The sequence below is a fragment of the Schistocerca cancellata genome, chromosome 5 (genome assembly GCF_023864275.1).
Source record: "Schistocerca cancellata isolate TAMUIC-IGC-003103 chromosome 5, iqSchCanc2.1, whole genome shotgun sequence".
Taxonomy (NCBI): domain Eukaryota; kingdom Metazoa; phylum Arthropoda; class Insecta; order Orthoptera; family Acrididae; genus Schistocerca; species Schistocerca cancellata.
In genome coordinates this window covers 490,270,528-490,290,847 of record NC_064630.1, presented here as the reverse complement: position 1 = coordinate 490,290,847, position 20,320 = coordinate 490,270,528, and the positions used below count along the sequence as shown (strand labels likewise).

Sequence of the window (20,320 nt, the reverse complement as noted above, 5' to 3'; positions counted from 1 at the left end):
TTCTAAGTTCTAGGGGACTGATGACCTAAGATGTTAAGTCCCATAGTGCTCAGAGCCATTTAAACCATTTTGTTTCCCAGTAGACCTCAGAGCCAATCATCCGTACACATAGCTGGACACATTCCAAGTCAGCGATACCGTTAGAAGAGCTTACAAGTAACAACGTTTCCCCCAAAATTACAAGTTGACTTGGGAGATTATATGGTCCTTCTTCTTGACGGAAAATAAATCGCAACAACAAAAAATAGTTCATATTCAGTAATGAAATTTAGAGAATACATTTGTCTAGCTAAACATATTCCAATGATAACATTCCAAAACCACAGGTTTATGCAAGCACAAGATACGCCACTGCAAATTTGAAATGCTGATTTATTAATAACCGGTGTAACGGCCAGAATGTTGAATGCAAGCATGCAAACGTCCATGCTCTGTACTGAGCAAGTGCCAGGTGTCAGTTTGTGAGTTGGAGTTCCATGCCTGCTGCACTTGGTCGGTCAATACAGGAACGGATAACGCTTTTAGTTGATGACGCTGAAGTTGTAGTCCGATGGTGTCCCGTATGTGCTCGACTGGAGACATATCTGGTGATCGAGCAGGTCAAGACAATATGTCGACACTCTGTAGAGCAAGTTGCGTTTCAACACCTGCATGTGGGCTGGCGTTATTCTGTTGGAAAATACCTCCCAGAATGTCGTTTATGAATGGCTCCACAACAGATCGATTCACCAGAATGGCGTACCAACTTCCAGTTAGGGTGCGGGGTTACTACGAGAGTGCCCCTGCTGTCAAAGGAAATCTTACCCCATATCATAACTCCAAGTATAGGTTCAGTGAGTCTAGCGAGCAGACATTCTGGTCGCAGGCCCTCAATTGGTCTCCTTGTAGTCAACAAACGCCCATCACTGGCACAAAAGCAGAACTAGCTTTCACTTTCATCAGAAAACAGAACAGCTCCACGCCCTGCACCGTATGCACCGGATCCAACGCTCTCTTCAGCAGCTGGCGGACGACGGTTCTCCGGTTAGCTTTATGTGGGTTCCTGGCCATGTCGGTATCCCTGGGAACGAAGCTGCAGGTGCCGCAGCCAAGGCGGTCCTCCAGCTTCGGACAGTTTCTTGTTGTGTGCCTTCATCTGATTTTAGCAGGGTCATTTGTCAGCGCATTTTATCGATGTGGCATGCCGATTGGTCTACACTTACTGAAAACAAGCTTCGGGCCTTGAAACCTCTCCCCACGGCTTGGACGACCTCTTCATGCCCTTCTCGGCGGGAGGAGGTAATTTTGTCCCGGTTACGGATTGAACACAGCCGGCGCCATATTTTAACGCCCTGTCCGAATTTTAATACACTGCGCATTGATCTTGGCCTGCCATGTACTCTGGATGACATTTTAGCGGATGACCCAGGAGCAGCTGCTCGCATTCTTCGTTTTATCCATATGACAAACCTCTCTAAGGACATTTGATTATGCTGTTTTCTTTTAATCCCTTGCCTGTTAATGTGCCTTTTATAGTGTTGTCCTTTTTAGTAGCTGTTTTCACCTTGTGCCTCGCAGTGTATTCATAACTTAGTCTGGCCGCTTATGACCACTGTAGTTGTGCGCCCTAAAACCACAAAAAAAAAACTGCTCTCAATGAGCTCTCGCTTGGCACAACTGAAGTCGCAAATGGCGGTGGCTTGTGGTCAGTGGGATGCACGCTACAGGACGCCTGGCTCGGATTTGTCTTTGAAGTAACCGATTCGTGATAGTACTTTGTGTCATTATGGTGCCAACTGCTGCTCAAATGGCTGCCGCAGATGAAATATGACGCGCCAGAGCCATACACCTAACACGATGGCCCTCTTAGTAGCGTCACGTGGACGTCCGGAGCCTGGTCTCCTTTCGATCGTACATTCTAGTGACCACCGCTGCCAGCAGTCATTTACAGTGGCTACATTCCTGCCAAGTTTTGCTGCAGTATTGCAGAAGGAATATGCAATTTTTTTTTTTTGTGATACGGTACATTACAGCATCACCAGCCTTCCGCGGTCTAACTGCGTAGGTGAGCCAGTAAATATAAACCATAGGGCAGTGACACTGCGTCACTGCAACACACTTTGGAGGTCTGGCGGTGGGACTTGGAGTCCCGTACCACCCTGAAACAGTGACAGTACTCTTCTGTCTGGCATAAAAACGTAGTACGACATGGGCAGGAAGGATTGGAAAGTAGTGGACGTCGAACGGAGGGCTAGTCCTGACAAAGGAGGCAGCCGTGGTGGGCGTGCCAGCCCCAGCGCTAGTCCTGTTCGGAAGCCGTTTCTTCTAGGATGGGCAGCGCAACCGGATGGCGATGCCAGTGACGTGGATGTGTAGTTCCAACGTGGCGTAGCCCATGGACAGTGTCCCGTAGGGCAGCCACTTTCTCACAGAGCCGACGCGCGCTGTTGTGTATGGTCTCCTTGAGGCGGACGATATCTGCTTCCTCATGGAGAGTCACAATCCTCGTGAGTGGCTGTGCGTGCGGGCTCCACCTGAGAACCTTGTTCTGCAGGCGCTCCAACGTCGGCATCCTGGTGGCACTAATCGTGGCCCATGCATCGGAGCCATACGTGAGGTCAGGCAGGATAACTGCCCAGTAGATACGGAGCTTGGTAAGCAGGTTAAGTTCCCTACTGCGGAAGAGGAGGCACACGGCCCTGGTCAGCTTTCGCCCCCTTGTTGGCAACATACTCTGCATGACAGTGGCACAGCAGCTTGTGGTCGATCCGGACCCCGAGATAGGTGGTCGTCGGGAACCAGGGCACCTGCACGCGTGAATTCGAAATATTGCGGCGGAGGACTGGGCGTCGTTTCTTGAAATAGACTGCCGTAGTTTTGGCGGCATTAAGAGCGGTTTTGTTAGTACGGCATCAGGCGATGGTGGCGTCCACCTGTCGGAGGCGGGCGATGACGACGTCAGTGATACGTCCAGTGGTAGGAACATGCAACTTCTCGTAGCCCTATTATACGATCTCGCCCAAACTCAACGATGTGTTGATAGTGGCGCCTTTGTCGCCTGAAAGGCATTCTTCACTAACATCAAGTCACGGCGTCCAATCTCAAAGGTAACTAAAGCTGCTTCGCATCCTCATAGTGGCGCTACTAGGACCACTCTTATGTAAGTGTCACGAAATTTGAATAGGCATCATCTTTCAGATGTCGAAACACGACTACCAACTTCTGTTTCTGTTGCACAGTTCTTTCTTGGTATCGCTATTTTTTTCCCTCTTTGTAGTTGTTCTGATGTTCTTCTTGGTGTAGCAATTTTATTTTTCGTTAGTGTAATCGTTCCGATGTTCTCTACCTTCTGTATTAATTTGAAAGAATAGTTTCGGAGCACCGTGTGCAGTGCTGCGATCTAGTGACGAGTCCGTAAACTTTTTAGACCGCCCTCCTATACGCCTGGTTCGATCATTTGGTGCGATCATAGCACGTGCAACACAGGGGTCGTCGTTGGCATTACATCTGAGTGATGTTTATCAGTTTCATTGCCTGTGGGGTAATTTTTACTCTATGTTCAACTGTATCAGTGTTTTTTCTATTTTTAAAGAAAAATCTTTATTTTGAAATACATGATAATTATACAATATAACCCACCACCTTACTGATTAGTGGGTCCTAAGTGATACACTGTTGTATGTTAATTACAGCTATTACAGTTAATTTGTAAACTACAGACAGTATGAACAGTACAGGTTAATGGGCAAGTTACGATTTTTGTTAAACTATACAGTGCTACCTATTTATTAGTAATCCTAACTGCCTGCAGCGTTACAGATGTGTCAGTATGTCTGCATGACATAGTCTTGCAAAGTCTTGCTCATCGAGCAAATCCCGATGAGCGTGCCCCTGCACCAGGCAGGCCAAAATTACTAGTCGCTGCAGGTTCCTATTTTAGTATCTACTTGTAATCCTACTAACTACTAACTAACCTACGTCAAATCCGGTGCTGTCTTAGTCGAGAATAGGTGTACCCCAGTCCCCATAGCCCTGCACGTGGCGGATTCCAACTAGCGAGTCGACCTGTCCACGCACAGGCGGTACAGGATTAGGGTAGTAGGACACGTTCAGTAGTTGGTTTTAATCGCGAATGTCCCTCAGGTATGCAGTCATAACTTTACGTGATACCTCATTTGCCAGGTTATTCAAAGTTTCGAAAGTCTCTTCACGTCTTAATACGTCGTATGTATCATTGTTTGGTAGTTGTTGACTTAATCTAAATGCTAAATCATCGAAAAGGGGGCACTCGTAAACCACATGGTCGGGAGTACCCTCCTCCGATGCGCCACAGTCACACTCAGGTGTAGCCCTTTTCCCAAACGGGTAGGGCCTATGAGCAGTGAGAAAATGAATTAAACCTCGGGTTGGCTCTAAATACCTCATGCCTAACCTTTCTTTGACATTTGGCAAGAGTCTGAAGATTCTTCTGCCATATTCATCCATTTCCCATAATTCCTGCCATAGATCCTCGCCCCTTTTCCTTATCACTCCCTTGTCCCTAGCTTGAACTCCCAGAATATTTTCTATTTTCATATCGTTCCCTTTCCTAGCTCAGTACCATGCTGCTTGCTCTCTAATTTTAATGTCCAGAGGACAGAGCCCCATTATCACTAATAGGGCACCACCTGGAGATGTTCTGTAAGCCCCCACAGATCTTAACAGCATGTTCCTCTGTATTCTTCTCACTGTCATGGTGGGCACCAGCCTTGTGAGCCTGTGTGCCCAGAAGTTAGTATACTGTTATGGTACAATTTTATTTGGTGGGGGTGGGGGGAGGTGAAATTTTTGTGTCCTACGGAGATGAGGTTATTGAGTACTTGTAATGCCCTTTGGGTTACGGATTCAATGTGGTTCCCGAAGTTCCACCTTTCATCGATGATAACTCCCAAGTAGCGAGTCTCGTGTCGCCTGAGAACTGATGAGCCCCCAATTCTCACTGTAGGATTTCTTACTAGCTGTCCTTTCAGCAAAAGCTATGTTGATTTAGTTGCTGAAATAGACATTTTAGTATTACGGCACCATTGTTGCAATTTTGCCATGGCCCTATATACAGAGTGTTACAAAAAGGTACGGCCAAACTTTCAGGAAACATTCCTCACACACAAAGAAAGAAAATATGTTATGTGGACATGTGCCCGAAAACGCTTACTTTCCATGTTAGAGATCATTTTATTAATTCTCTTCAAAACTCATTAACCATGGAATGGAAACCCACAGCAACAGAACGTACCAGCGTGACTTCAAACACTTTGTTACAGGAAATGTTCAAAATGTCCTAAGTTAGCGAGGATACATGCATGCACCCTCCGTCGCATGGAATCCCTGATGCGCTGATGCAGCCCTGGAGAATGGCGTATTGTGTCACAGCCGTCCACAATACGAGCACTAAGAGTCTCTACACTTGGTACCGGAGTTGCGTAGACAAGAGCTTTCAAATGCCCCCATAAATGAAAGTCAAGAGGGTTGAGGTCAGGAGAGCGTGGAGGCCATGGAATTGGTCCGCCTCTTCCAGTCCATCGGTCACCGAATCTGTTGTTGAGAAGCGTACGAACACATCGACTGAAATGTGCAGGAGATCCATCGTGCATGAACCACATGTTGCGTCGTACTTGTAAAGGCACATGTTCTAGCAGCACAGGTAGAGTATCCCGTATCAAATCATGATAACGTGCTCCATTGAGCGTAGGTGGAAGAACATGGGGCCCAATGAAGACATCATCAACAATGCCTGTCCAAACGTTCACAGAAAATCTGTGTTGATGACGTGATTGCACAATTGCGTGCGGATTCTCGTCAGCCCACACATGTTGATTGTGAAAATTTACAATTTGATCACGTTGGAATGAAGCCTCATCCGTAAAGAGAACATTTGCACTGAAATGAGGATTGACACATTGTTGGATGAACCATTCGCAGAAGTGTACCCGTGGAGGCCAATCAGCTGCTGATAGTGCCTGCACACGCTGTACATGGTACGGAAACAACTGGTTCTCCCGTAGCACTCTCCATACAGCAACGTGCTCAGCGTTACCTTGTACAGCAGCAACTTCTCTGACGCTGACGATAGGGTTATCGTCAACTGCACGAAGAATTGCCTCGTCCATTGCAGGTGTCCTCGTCGTTCTAGGTCTTCCCCAGTCGCGAGTCATAGGCTGGAATGTTCCGTGCTCCCTAAGACGCCGATCAATTGCTTCGAACGTCTTCCTGTCGGGACACCTTCGTTCTAGAAATCTGTCGCGATACAAAACGTACCGTGCCACGGATATTGCCCCGTGCTAATCCATACATCAAATGGGCATCTGCCAACTCTGCATTTGTAAACATTGCACTGACTGCAAAACCACGTTCGTGATGAACACTAACATGTTGATTCTACTTACTGATGTACTTGATGCTAGTACTGTAGAGCAATGAGTCGCATGTCAACCTTCCTTCAATTGGGCCAACTGGCGGTGAATCGAGGGAGTACAGTACATACTGACGAAACTAAAATGAGCTCTAACATGGAAATTAAGCGTTTCCGGACACATGTCCACATAACATCTTTTCTTTATTTGTGTGTGAGGAATGTTTCCTGAAAGTTTGGCCTTACCTATTTGAAACACCCTGTATACATGCCAATATGTATCAGTGTTTCCATGCATGTGTCTCTATAGTTAGTGCTTGATCGTGTTGCAGCGCCTAGCGTGGAGGGCGCCGTGTTCCGCATCGCGCGCGTCTCGCGGCTGCACATGGGTCCCTACCTGTGCATCGCGTCCAACGGCGTGCCGCCCAGCGTCAGCAAGCGCATCTCGCTCGTCGTCCACTGTGAGTACCGCCGCGCCGCCTACCGCCGACCCTCTGCCAATGCGCTGTAGCCGCCTCACGCCTGCCGCCGCGGTGAGAATAATGCGCTCTTCTCTGTCGCAGTTCCGCCGATGGTGTGGACCAAGAACCAGCTGGTGGGCGCCTACGAGGGCCGCCAGGTCACCATCGACTGCTACTCCGAAGCCTTCCCCAAGTCCATCAACTACTGGACCCGGGACCAGGGCGAGATACTCGCTCATGGTAACAGCAAAGTACATATGACCTCACGCTGCTATTCCGTTTTATCTTCTTTGCTTCTTCCAATTCCTTGTTTCACACCATATTTATTAAGACACGTCTGTACCTAAACATTCGAAAATACGGCAGAAATTCGTTACTGTTGCATAAATACAGGGTGATTCAAATTCAAGTATAGCTACACACAGATTTAGTGTGGGCTGCAATTATCGTATGGCAGCGAAAACTGGTAACTATTCTAAAGTGTTAATGCTGAACCGATTTAAGCTGAAAAAAGGTTAGTTCTAGTTTTTCCCACTAGGTGAAAATCTGAAGCTGCGAACGCATAAAAGACGTATACAAACATTTCCGTAGATAATGAATTAGGAACGGGACGTGGGCAGAAAAAGTCAAACAAGGCATACTGTTGATTTTATTGTTTGAGAAAAGTCATATTACTGCCTTGAGCTGCTGTTAATATACTTTACTTATGCAACCAGCTGAAGTCGTCTGACCTTCACCACATTCATAAAAATATTCACAGGATCATTTCAGCTGAAATGTAAAATCCTAATCGCCTGGTAATAAAACGAGGAATAATACAAGGTTATCATATCGTAATGCAAATTACGTCGTCAGTCGATAAAAGCTGTGCTAGACGGTGTATACATTCTACATCTACATCCATACTCCGCAAGCCACCTGACGGTGTGTGGCGGAGGGTACCTTGAGTACCTCTATCGGTCTCCCTTCTATTCTAGTCTCGTATTGTTCATGCAAAGAAGGATTGTCGGTATGCCTCTGTGTGGGCTCTAATCTCTCTGATTTTATCCTCATGGTCTCTTCGCGAGATATACGTAGTAGGGAGCAATATACTGCTTGACTTCTGGGTGAAGGTATGTTCTAGAAACTGTGAAAACTGTTAAAACTGTGAACAGATTGATGCAATACAGAGGTTATTAACCGCCACTTACACAGTTTGTTCAATATGATCGCCGGAGACGTCGAAGAGATGCCGTGCAGCGCCAGATTTGCAGAGTGTGCCCAAAATTGGAACTAACTTTTTTTCCAGCTTAAATCGGTTCCGCATCAACATAGTAGCATATCTATCACGTATCGCTGCCTCATCACTGGACCTTCGTGAATAGCTGTAAGTTATAACCACGTGGTACATTGTTGTAAGCGAAAATCAAGGTCTGTTAAGATGAAGGGCATAATATTTATGAATTACACTGCAGCGGAAAAAAGTACAGAAATGTTCAGGTAAAACAGTCACAGGTCGCGCGCAATTTAGTGCACTGTTCACCTGTATCATTCATCAGATGCTAGCAGCATCAGTTAATCACGGCCGTTGCCGCCTTATGGCGTTAAAAACACAGTTCATTGTCACAGCCAAACACGATGTGGTGTGACTTGGATCCATCTAACACCCCATCTGATAACGGATGGTGTATTGCCATGAGAGATGCCGCTACCAAATGTTTTCAAAAGTATTTACTAGTCTCGTTTGCAAGTTGAAACAACACCACTTCCTGTTTGACAGTATCACCGAGCAGTACTTTCAGATCCATAACGTGTCACCAGGGGGCCAGTCATTATCTGATGACGCTCCTATCTCATAAGTCCGACCGATAATACTGAATGATACTGTGCCCGACCTACGGCTTTATATCTCAGTATTACATCAGGTTTGATTACATGGGAGTCATTGTGTCCCATTACAGCACAGAAACAAAATCAGCTTTGGTCGCAGTATCAGCAGTACTTTACTGCAGATCTAGACTTCAGCTAATAGTGCAGCTTTCATCATTGCTATAAATACAAAATAACACAGCAACGAGACACTGGAAAAGCACACTATCCAAGAAGCATGTGGCAGGTGTACAGAATGCCAGCTGCACAACTACATACCTTTATAGGTAATCATGTAGACTCGACATAGTTATAACGACACATGCAACAAAATAACTTTAACATACACACATCAAAAAAGTTATGCATCACCTCGGTTTCGAGAGCTCCGGAACCTGTACAGGAAATTAGAAAAGAGATCAACATAAACATACATTCCGCCCTTTTTATTGCTCATGAAAATCACTCATTGCATACAGCGAGACCTTCGGAGATGGTGGTCCAGATTTCTGTACACACCGGTACATCTAATGCCCAGTCGCATGTCCTCTTGCATGCCTGTATTCCTCGTGGCATATTATCCACAGGTTCATAAAGGCATTGTTGGTCTAGATTGCCCCACTCCTCAACGGCGATTCGGTGTAGATCCCTCAGAGTGTTTGGTGGGTCACGTCGTCCATAAACAGCCCTTTTCAATCTACCCCAGGCATGTTCGATAGGGCTAATGTCGGCAGAGCATGCTGGCTAACCTAGTCAAGCGATGTCGTTATCCTGAAGGAAGTCATTCACAAAACGTACATGACGGGGGCGTGAATTGTCATCTATTAAGGCGAATGCCTCGCCAATATTCTGAAGATGTGGTTGCACCGTCAGACGGAGGATGGCATTCACGTATCGTACAGCCGTTACGGCGCCTTCTATGACTACCAGAGGCGTACGTCGGCCCCACATAATGCCACCCCAAAACGGCAGGGAACCTCCACCATGCTGCACTCGCTCGACAGTGTGTCTAAGGCATTAATTCTGACCGGATTGCCTCCAAACACGTCTCCGACGATTGTCTGGTCATATGCGACACTCATCGGTGAAGATTACGTGATGCCAGTCCTGAGCGGTCCATTCGGCATGCTGTTGGGACCATCTGTACCGCGCTGTATGGTGTTGTGGTTTTAAAGATGACCTCGCCATGGACGTCGGGAGTGAAGTTGAATAATGCTTTTCGTGCAATTTCGTACGATAGATAGCCGGAGCACTCTCATGGTTATTCCATGCACCCTGAACACAAATTTTTACATGAATCTGGTGATTTGATCTGTTTCGCTGCCATTCATGAACAGTATTTCGGGGTGTGTTTTCCAACAGGATAACTCTCGCCCAGATACAGTTGTTGTAACTCAACATGCTCTACAGAGTGTCGATATAATGCCTTGGCCGGCTCGATTACGAAATCGGTCTCCAGTCGAGCACTTGTGGGACATCATCGAACGACAACGGCAAGGTCATCCACAAACAGCATTAAGCATTCCCCCATTGGCCGAGCAAGGGTAACAGACAAGGAACTCCATCACACAAACTGACGTCCATCACCTGTACAACACAGTGCACGCACGTTTGCACGCTTGCGTTCAAGATTCTGGCGGTTTCATCGGTTATTAATGTGCCAGCATTTTACAGTTGTCATGAGTTATCTCGCGCTTACGTTAACCTGTGGTCTTGCAACGTTCATTACTTAAGTATATTACACTGATAAATGTACAGCCGAAATTTCATTAGTCTACATTAATTATTTTTTGGTTTTGCAATTATTTTTCTTTCAGTGCATATTGCATAAGATGATCAGTGCGAGAACAATGTTCTGCAATAGCAAATTTGCTCGGCTGCTGTAAGCATATGTAAAGCTCATGGTCAGTACGCTAGTGTCCATAGACCTGACAGTCTGACCAACATACAGATGCAGCACCTACGAGGATTACGGTAGACACCCCCCCCCCCCCACCCACCACTTACGCAAACCAAGATCATCCTATACGTTGCCTAAAAAGACCATAATCTTACATGGTGGTCGGAAAACCCACTTCACATCATATTTCCGAAAAATATGACCAGTCCTGTAGGAAATGCTCCCTACATAAGGAAAAATGGCCCTAGACTTTGGTACCGCCTCCGTATTTATCATCACTCATCCGGTGCACCCCGTTCGACAGAGCAACGCAAGTCTAAGCTGTCTTACACTACAAACATTATGACGAAAGGTTACCCCAAAAAAGTAAAACACAGTTGACAAATTCTGAGAATGCGGGATGACGTGGGCCCTTTGAACCAAAACAATTCACCTGACAGTCAAGTTAATTTCTTCACGAAGTAAAATTTTGACACTCTATCCTGAAGCAAGTTACGAAACGAAATATTAATGTGGTCAGCCACAGAGTGGAACTTAAGATAACAGTATGGAAACTTATGAACTATCAATACGACCTGAAATTCACTTAAAACTTAAATATGTTTCTATAAAAACCGATCATAATTGACTGTAACTGTAGTTACATAAAAATTCTAGATTTTGAAATTTTTTGCTAAAAGCGTGAATTAGCAGTAAAGAACACGCTGCTCTGCAGTACCAAACTGAAGTTTCCACATTTGGCTAAAAAATCAGTCACGTATTCTGACAATTCTCACAATAACTTGTACGGCCTGTAATAAATGTCTGCTTCTAGAAGCCTAATCTTTATGCTTAAAGATAATATCAAGCCTTGCAATACACAAAAAATCGTTAATGATCAGAATTACGCTGTTACAAGTGAGGCAACCCGCAGTAGAGTTAATGAAGTTAAAGACAGCCATTAATAGTGCGAGAGTGACCCTCTGTCAAAGTGGCCATCGTCATGCAAGTCTTCCACTTCCAATAGCTCAGGCTGAATTTATAAAGTTTTGAACACAGCAAAACAAGTATAAATGAAATTCCTTTAACAGGAAGTAGCTAAGCCTAAACAAAACACACAGGGTATACCACTTACAAATTTAAAACGGAATCCTTAGTTACATTCTGCATTCGTCACTATTCGATTCCTACTGGATGAAAAAATAACGTAACTGGCAGCCAGGTCACTGTACGTTAAGCGCTACTTAGAATACTGCAAGTTACTTAAGTCCTTAATGAACTTCCTGAAGTTTCATACAGTTAAAAACACTTTAACCAGGGCTTAAGAACTAGTATATCAGTATGGAACAATTTCTCTCCGCTTGTAGATGGATTTGAATATGCGGAACAGGGACTGAACATTACAGTTTCCTCTGAGAGTAACTATAACAACAGCGTGGAGACCGACTACCGGAGCCAGGAAGAACTATCACAACTCCCATAATTAGCTTGCAATAATACTGAGAACGTGTCACAGTATTGGAGAGAATTCAGCTCTGATGTGTATTCCAGAATGACAGCTGATCCACACAAATGCATCTCACTGCGCTGACAGGGTACCTCCAAAATACGACCGCCACTCCCACGAGTGAAGAACGCCGTCGCTATCACAACAACTGATATCTGCTGGCACCGCCTTCTACTTGACACGCACGCACACACACACACACACACACACACACACACACACACACACAAACAAGCATGTCGAGCCGACTGTACCAGAAACTGTAGGAAACTTGGCGCTTTAACCGCTTCGAACACTTCGTAACGCCTCTGGTCACCTCCGTCACACACCGTTGGGTGGCTTGCGGAGTATAAATGTAGATGTAGACACTCTACAACCTGCTGATATTCGGCGTCTCAGCGCAAACGCCTAAACAGCACCCTTCTCTGTCCTCGCTACCACCTGGAGTGGAAGCTAAGGAGCACACTCGCTGAAACCAAAGACACAGCGAGGCGCGGCAAGATCGACAAGTACACCTGAAGGCAAGCATTGCTGGATCACGACTCAAGGCCCTTGTGTTTCAAGAAAGTCACGACTAATCCTCTCTCCCACTCTTATCGCAGAACCTGACCAGTGCTATATGGAAGGACGATTATTGTGCAAGTGAACTACGATACGCAAAAGTTACTAACTACCCAAAAGACACGCTCCTTGAAGCGTAGCACAGGTAACGCTGCATTTGTATTGTTAGAGGCCTCCATATTCACTAGCGCCTGCGAGTTGTTGCGTGTGCAGCGGTTTATGTTACAGTTATCTCGTATAACAAACTGGCCGCGAATTATTGACATTTACAGGATTAGCAAAATCCGGCGCTAAATCAACAGGAACGAATGCAGTGGGCCGCGTTATGGGATGAAAACTGGCGCTTCAAATATCACCCGATAATGCGGGACGCCGTGAGATCACATCATTTAGGCCGCGCTGGTTTAATTGTGTGCAGGCGCTTCCCCATTTCCTGACACAAATAAAGCGGAAACGAATTTAATGGTCGCCTAGGATTAAACGTTCGACATATAGTAACAATTGTAAATCTGCCCCAGCGGCAGAACTTCGCGTTTGGGCCGGCGCGTTATTTTTCGCTGATTTTCGTAATTCTTTTATATCGAACGTGTCCTTAGGTGGTGGGATATTTTTAATGTTGAATATCTTAAGTCTACCGGTAATGAATCTCAGGACTGGAGTCACACGTGTCACACAACTGCATGGGAGTATTAACGCCTAGAGCCCTAAAGTAAAATTATTATGTACAGGCAATGGACATGCTTACTTTTATTGGTGAGATATAGTGAAATTGCGATTTGCATAAGGAACAGATTGCCTACAAAACATTTGACTGGCCTATGCTTTTGTGTAGGGTCCATGTCAGGTCGCCCTTGCAGTGTGTAGCAAACGTATGCAGAAAAGGGTAACGCGTATAGTCTCAGGTTTTTATTTCCCAAGAAATGTTTTAATAGAAACGTTGAAAAACGCCTGGTAGGCGCTGCCATGCTCAAAAAATATCTTCAAACGATATATAGACAGTTCCGAGAGGTTCATCGAACCATTTTCATACTACTTCTCTACCATTCCACTCTCGAATGGCGCGTGGGGAAAAGGAACACCTAAATCTTTCCGTTCGAGCTCTGATTTCTCTTATTTTCTTATGATGATAATTCCTCACTACGTAGGTGGCTGTCAAAAGATATTTTCGCGTTCCGAAGAGAAAGTTGCTGATTGAAATTTCGTAAATAGATCTCGCCGCAAAGAAAACCGCCTTTGTTTCAGTGACCGCCACCCCAACTCGCGTATCATATCAGTGACACTCTCACGCCTATTGCGCGATAACACGAAACGGGCTTCCCTTCTTTGCACTTTTTCGATGTCCTGCATAAATCCTACGTGGCGAGAATACCACACCGTGCAGCAGTATTCCAGCAGAGGACGGACAAGTGTAATGTAGGCTGTCTCTTTAGTGGGTTTGTCGCATCTTCTAAGTGTTCTGACAAGAAAGCGCAGTCTTTGTTTCGCCTTCCCCACAATATTATCTTTGTGAGCTTTCCAATTTAAGTTGCTCTTAATCGTAATTTCTAGGTATTTAGTCGAATTGACAGCCCTTAGATTTGCGAGATTTATCGTATAACCAAAATTTATCGGATTTCTTTTAGTACCCATGTGGATGACCTCGCACTTTTCTTTGCGTAGTGCCAATTGCCACTTTTCGCACCATACAGAAATTCTCTCTAGATCATTTTGTAATTGGAATTGACCGTCTGATGATTTTAGTAGACGGTAAATTACAGCATCATCTGCAAACAATCTAAGTGGGCTGCTCAGATTATCACCTACATTAATTATGTAAACCAGGAACAGCAGAGGGCCTATGACACTACCTTGCGGTACACCAGATATCTCTTCTGTTCTGCTCGATGATTTACTGTCTACCACTACGAACTGTGACCTCTCTGTACCCTATATAGTGGATAAGTCGGCTGTTTAGCATATTTAAACGTGTAAGAGACGGATGCTGGCGGTTAAGGGAGCTGCTAAGATCATAAATAAGGAAAGGAGTGTGAGTAAAATAGCAACTATCAGAAGACGCAGCATGCTCGGACGTGTGGTTAAGACATCGAGAAATTTTTTGTGTTAATAAGTCTATTTCCTGAATCAACGTATGGTGGCATTGTTGTAGGATATTGTACAGCCAAGAGAAAAATACATCTCTCCTCAGCGATTCCAGTCATTTGGAGCCATTGAGATCCTGTATGGAGTTTAGTATGGCACTCCTCATCATGCCAAGATAAATAAATCTACAAAATAAATTTCTCCGCCGATTCAGCCAGCAAGCAAGTGATTTATTTTGAAAATATAGTAGTCAGTTTCCTGTCCCGTCTCTGTGCGACCCGTATAAGACTTTGTTGGTGTACATCTAGATCTACATAATTACTCCGAAAGCCGTCGGACGGTGTGTGATGGAGGATACTTCTGGTACGACAAACTGATGCCCCCTTTTCTGTTCTATTCGTGAATAGCACATGGGATGAATGATTGTCGGTAAGCCTCTGCATTAACTCTAATTTCTCGAATTTTCTCGTCGTTGTTATTTCGCGAGATGAATGTACGTGGAACCGATGTGTTTCCGACATTTCATGGAAAGTACTCACCCAAAATGTCAGTAGTAAACTTCTCCGTGACGTACAGCGCCTCTTTGTAGCGCCTGCCATTGGAGGTTGTTGAGCACCTCTGCAACTCCTACGCGCCGGCTAAACAATCCCATGGCGAAAAGCGCCGCTCTTAGTTGGATCTTCTCTATGCCTTCTGTCAGTCCTGATTGACAAGGATCCCAGACTGATGAACAATATTCAAGATTTGGTCGAACAAGCGCCATGTGAGTCACTTCTTTCGTGGATGAGTTACATTCCCTTAAGTTTCTTCCTGTGAATCTCAGTGTGGCATATATCTTTCCTTCTATTTGTTTTATGTGGTCATCGTACGTAAGGCCGCTCTGGACAGTTATTGCTAAATATTTTACGGTAGATACTGTGTCCAGGTATTTGTCACCAATACTGTAGTTGCACAACAGTGGATTACTTTTCCTATGTATGTGTAGTATGTTACATTTATTTACTCTCAGGGTCAACTGCCGGAGCCTAGACCATTTATCAATCCTCTGCAAACAGATATTGTTTTCTGGCGTTTCTTTCTTTTACACAACCGCTTCATCTGCGAACTGTCTTAATGAGCTTCCGACGTTTTCTATTAGATCATTTATATGCATTGTAAACAGAAACGGTCCTATCGCACCACTTTGGGGTACTACCGAAATTACGTTTACATCTGCCAATTTTGTTTCGTTGAGAGCGAAAATCTGGTCTGATACTCGGTAAGCTCGCATTTTTTTATTTTTTATTTAACAAGACGGCTGTGCGGGACAATGTAAAATTCTCTCCTGAAGACTAGGAACACGGCGTCACCTTAAGAACCGGTGTATACAGCGCTATGGATCTCATGGAGAAACAGAGCGAGCCGTGTTTCGTAAGATCTCTGTTCGTGGAACCGATGCTGATCTTTTGTGGAGAATATTTTGTTTCTCCAAAAAGTCATAACTCAACAGACTGACGTCATTGATATCAGCCTATAATTATGTGAACCAATCTGACAACCATTCTTGAAAGTGGGAGTGACCTGCGCTTTTTTTCGTTCTCCAGTCACTGGGCACTCTTCGTTGCTCCACGAAATACGATAAACTGGTCCCAGAAGGGGAGCATATTCCTTCGCGTAATCCTTGTAGAATCTTACAAGTATCTCATCTGGCCCTGCTGGCTTTCCATTATTGAGTGTAGTTTCCTTTCCCATTCCGCAATCTGTTGCGTTCACATATGCCATTTCGAATTTCGTACGTGATTGGAAGGAGAGACCGTTTTACTATTTTCCACGGTGAAAAACTTTCAGAAGACAAATTCAGTTATGCGGCCTTCTCTTTGCTCGCTTCCGTTTTGGTGCCATTTTGGTCACTGAGTGACTGTATAGATGATTTAAAACCACTTACCGATTTTACGTAAAATCAAAACCTCTTAGGGTTTTAATCAGATCATTTAACAAATAATTACTTTCAGAGTCAGTGAACGCTTGTCTTATTGCTCTCCTTATGCTGATTTTCGATTCATTTAGCTTTTGTTTGTCAGCTTGGTTTTTACTTCTCTTGAATCTGTGATGAAGCTTTCTATCTCTACACAGTAGTTTTCTAATACGTCCAATAAACCACAGTGGTCTCTTTCATCCCTTAAGACTTTGCTTGGAACATACTTGTCTAAGGCATATTGAACTATGCTTTTAATTTTTTTCCATTTGTGCTCAACATCTTCGTCCTCAGCACTGAACATTTGATGCTGACCACTCAGATACTCTGCGATTTGTATCCTATCACTCTTGCTAAGCAAAAATATCTTTCTACTATTCTTAATATTCTTGTACTCCTCGTAGTCATAGTTTCTACCGTAGTTTTATGATCACTGATACCTCCCTGATTCGATAAATTCAGGTCTTTTTGTTTCTAGGAGATCTAAGACGCTACCTTTACGAGTTGGTTCTCTAATTTTCTACTCGAAGTAATTTTCAGACAATACATTCAGAATAATGTCACACGAATTCCTGCCCCTGACACCAGTTTTCAAAGCATAAGTCTCCCAGTAGATAGTTGGCCAGCCGTAGCCACGCCATGTTATAACAGCATGATCAGGAAAGTTGCTAGCGATAACTGCAGGTTCTCTCTGAAGCGCTCAGACACTACAGCTCCTGGCCCAGGTGGTCTATAAAAGCGTCCTATTGCCATTTTTAACAAGCTTTGATGCTTAACTTCACCCACATTAATTGACATTCTGCATGTACGTTAATCTTCCGAGATATTATCGATTTGTTTACTGCAATAGATATGTCGTCATAAATGGCGACTAAACTATCCTTATGATAAATATTCCAAGCTCTACTCATGATCTCGTCGCTACTCACTTCCTGTTTCAAAAATGTTTCAGATGGCTCTGAGCGCTATGGGACTTAACATCTGAGGTCATCAGTCCCCTAGATATAGAACTACTTAAACCCAACTAACCTGAGGACATCACACACATCCATGCCCGTGGCAGGATTCGAACCTGCGACCGTAGCAGCAGCGCAGATCAGGACTGAAGCGCCTACAACCGCTCGATCTCAAAGGCCGGCCTTCCTGTTTCAACCAACTTTCTATTCCTAAGCTATCTGAGCATTATAACCTTCAATAAGCGATACTAATTCCGGAACCGTTCCTTGGATCGTCCTGCAGTTAACTATTATCATATTAACCTTATTATCATATTAACCTTATACGACTGCCATGAGGAGCATTCTCTGAGAACATTGTTGCTGGCGTATCTTCAACATTGGAAGGCAATACGTGTCTGATCTCAAATAGTTGGGGGGAGGGGGGGGGGGCTTCTCTAACCTAAAAAACCTTATGTGAAAGCCACAAGTACTCCGCTACGCTAGTACCACTTTCTGCATGTAGTGCACGGTTGACCTTTTGAAGGAAACACTACAATTTTTCACCAGGCAGCGGAGCTCGAGAGATTCCTATCCAATACTGTCGCAGATTTATCTGACCCTCTGGTTTACGCCTTCCACTCTAATGATCGACCCTGGGAAAGACGACATAAATAGTGAGCTTAGTCTGTTCACCACGTGCAATGCTAATTGCTTTCACAAAATCAGCCATTCGCCAGAAAGGAAACGAGGTTGGTCCACTCAAGTGGCAGGCGTGATTCATGCCGGTGTGTGTCACTACTTGCAGCCGCTTGCTCTCAGTGCGCTCAACAGCTGCTGGCAGAGCCTCCTCCACGTCTCGGGCGAGAACCCCTAGCAGACATAGCGAACGTACGGTGGCATTCTTTCCCACCATGCTTTCTACTTCCCTGAGCGGCTTCATAACCCTGCGAACAATGGAGTTCACAAGGCTCGCTGCACTTTTTCGGACTAGGTAGGCCGGCCGAAGTGGCCGTGCGGTTAAAGGCGCTGCAGTCTGGAACCGCAAGACCGCTACGGTCGCAGGTTCGAATCCTGCCTCGGGATTGGATGTTTGTGATGTCCTTAGGTTAGTTAGGTTTAACTAGTTCTAAGTTCTAGGGGACTAATGACCTCAGCAGTTGAGTCCCATAGTGCTCAGAGCCATTTGAACCATTTTTTATTTGGACTAGGTAGGAAAATAAGCTGCCGGCCCAACAGGAAAGGCATCCCATAAGGCTCCGAAGTATTACGAGCAGTGGGTAGCACATCGTACCTAAGGACCCAGCTGTGTGACCTGTTTCCAGTTTCGCTTTCCACCCAGCGACACGTGACCCCTCTGGATGAGGACGGACTGGTCATATGTTGCGCACAGGAAAACGCAGCTACAATGACAACGGCACCAAACGTGTCGCAGGTCTCGTTACGGACGCCCCGATGTCGCCGCTGTTTTGAGCAGAAGACCGTCGAACGTGGCCACTGCAGCTCCCAGCTGTTTACAAACAGCAGAAAATTATCTTTGTGTCCATTCACTGTCCCTCTCCGTATCATATGCTGTAAAACAATAGAATAAGATCTCGAAAAATGCAAACAAAGCAGTCAGTAGTAAGATAGAAAGTATAAACTGACCCCCGCAGAAGAGAAAATTACCTGACTGTGCTGCCGCTGACGTTGGAATATATTCAAAATATATACGCGAAGAATAAACGAACTCATCTGCTCTGAAAAGTACTCACCGTAACGTAAAATCGCAAATTCAGCATAGTTTTAAAACCGAAATAAATTTATCCATTGAAAATGGTTGTAGCAACAGTTAGTTACTACCAGAAACTCTGCTTACACAAAAGCTATTTCTGGAAACAAATATGCAAACTGTACACTCTGTGTACTAACACGAGATTGAAACGGAGTTATTTGGCGTGACGTATCCGGCGGCAGGAACCTATCCGATGGTGTCATAGCACTGGAGCAGGTACAGGCGCCTCCTCTGTGTTCTGCGACTGAGGTTGCATGATGTGATGACCATTGGTTTAAGCCGCGACAGGTCCCAAGCTAGTACGCAACACTGACTGGATGGCGTAACCTGTCTGTCTTTCGATGGAACACCTGTTACCTATTGCTCTGAACAATGACGGCTGTTGCACCACCGTGCTGACATGTCCATCGAGTGGACGTTAAAACTAATACTCTTTCCTTTGATTCCATATAGTGTGCAATCAGTGAGGTACTTGTCATTGTGTCGGCAAATGCATATTAGCCTCATACGAATTTAAAACCATTCAGGTCATTCCGCCGCCGTCGTGCGTGTAACGGAGCGGCGCTTGTGGCCCGCTCTCATTCGTAGTTCAATTTCAGAACTGGCAGTTTTTCCACCGTGGTCTGCGGAGGGCCATTCGCTCATAAATATTGACACTGTTCCCAGCTGCCCTCTCCGTTCTATCGCCGCAATTTTCTCTTCCACCACAGCGCTTATTCTGAACTACCTCTGTACTCCTCGCCCTCGTGTCTGACAAAGACCTTCCGTCTGTATCTTTTAGAGTGCGAGGAGTTTGCAGCTAATTTAACGATAGTAGATACCTTATTTGATTTAAGAAAACAATTTGCGCAGGTGGACGGAGCTGCAGACTTGTAAATTGCGTTTCATTTAGAAACTTTTTTTTTAAATACATAACCTAACTTCGGGATTGTTTGCAACACAGCTCTTGTTGGCT

General features: G+C 45.0%; 1 protein-coding gene across 1 annotated transcript in view; it reads left to right on the top strand.

The window, feature by feature from the left end:
- The window catches only part of LOC126187687 (lachesin-like), a 542,701-nt gene that overhangs the window by 420,224 nt on the left and 102,157 nt on the right, over window positions 1–20,320 (top strand). The window contains exons 5-6 of the mRNA XM_049928927.1: window positions 6,700–6,828; window positions 6,931–7,068. Coding sequence (XP_049784884.1) covers window positions 6,700–6,828; window positions 6,931–7,068 — 267 coding nt within the window. The remainder of the gene's footprint in view (window positions 1–6,699; window positions 6,829–6,930; window positions 7,069–20,320) is intronic.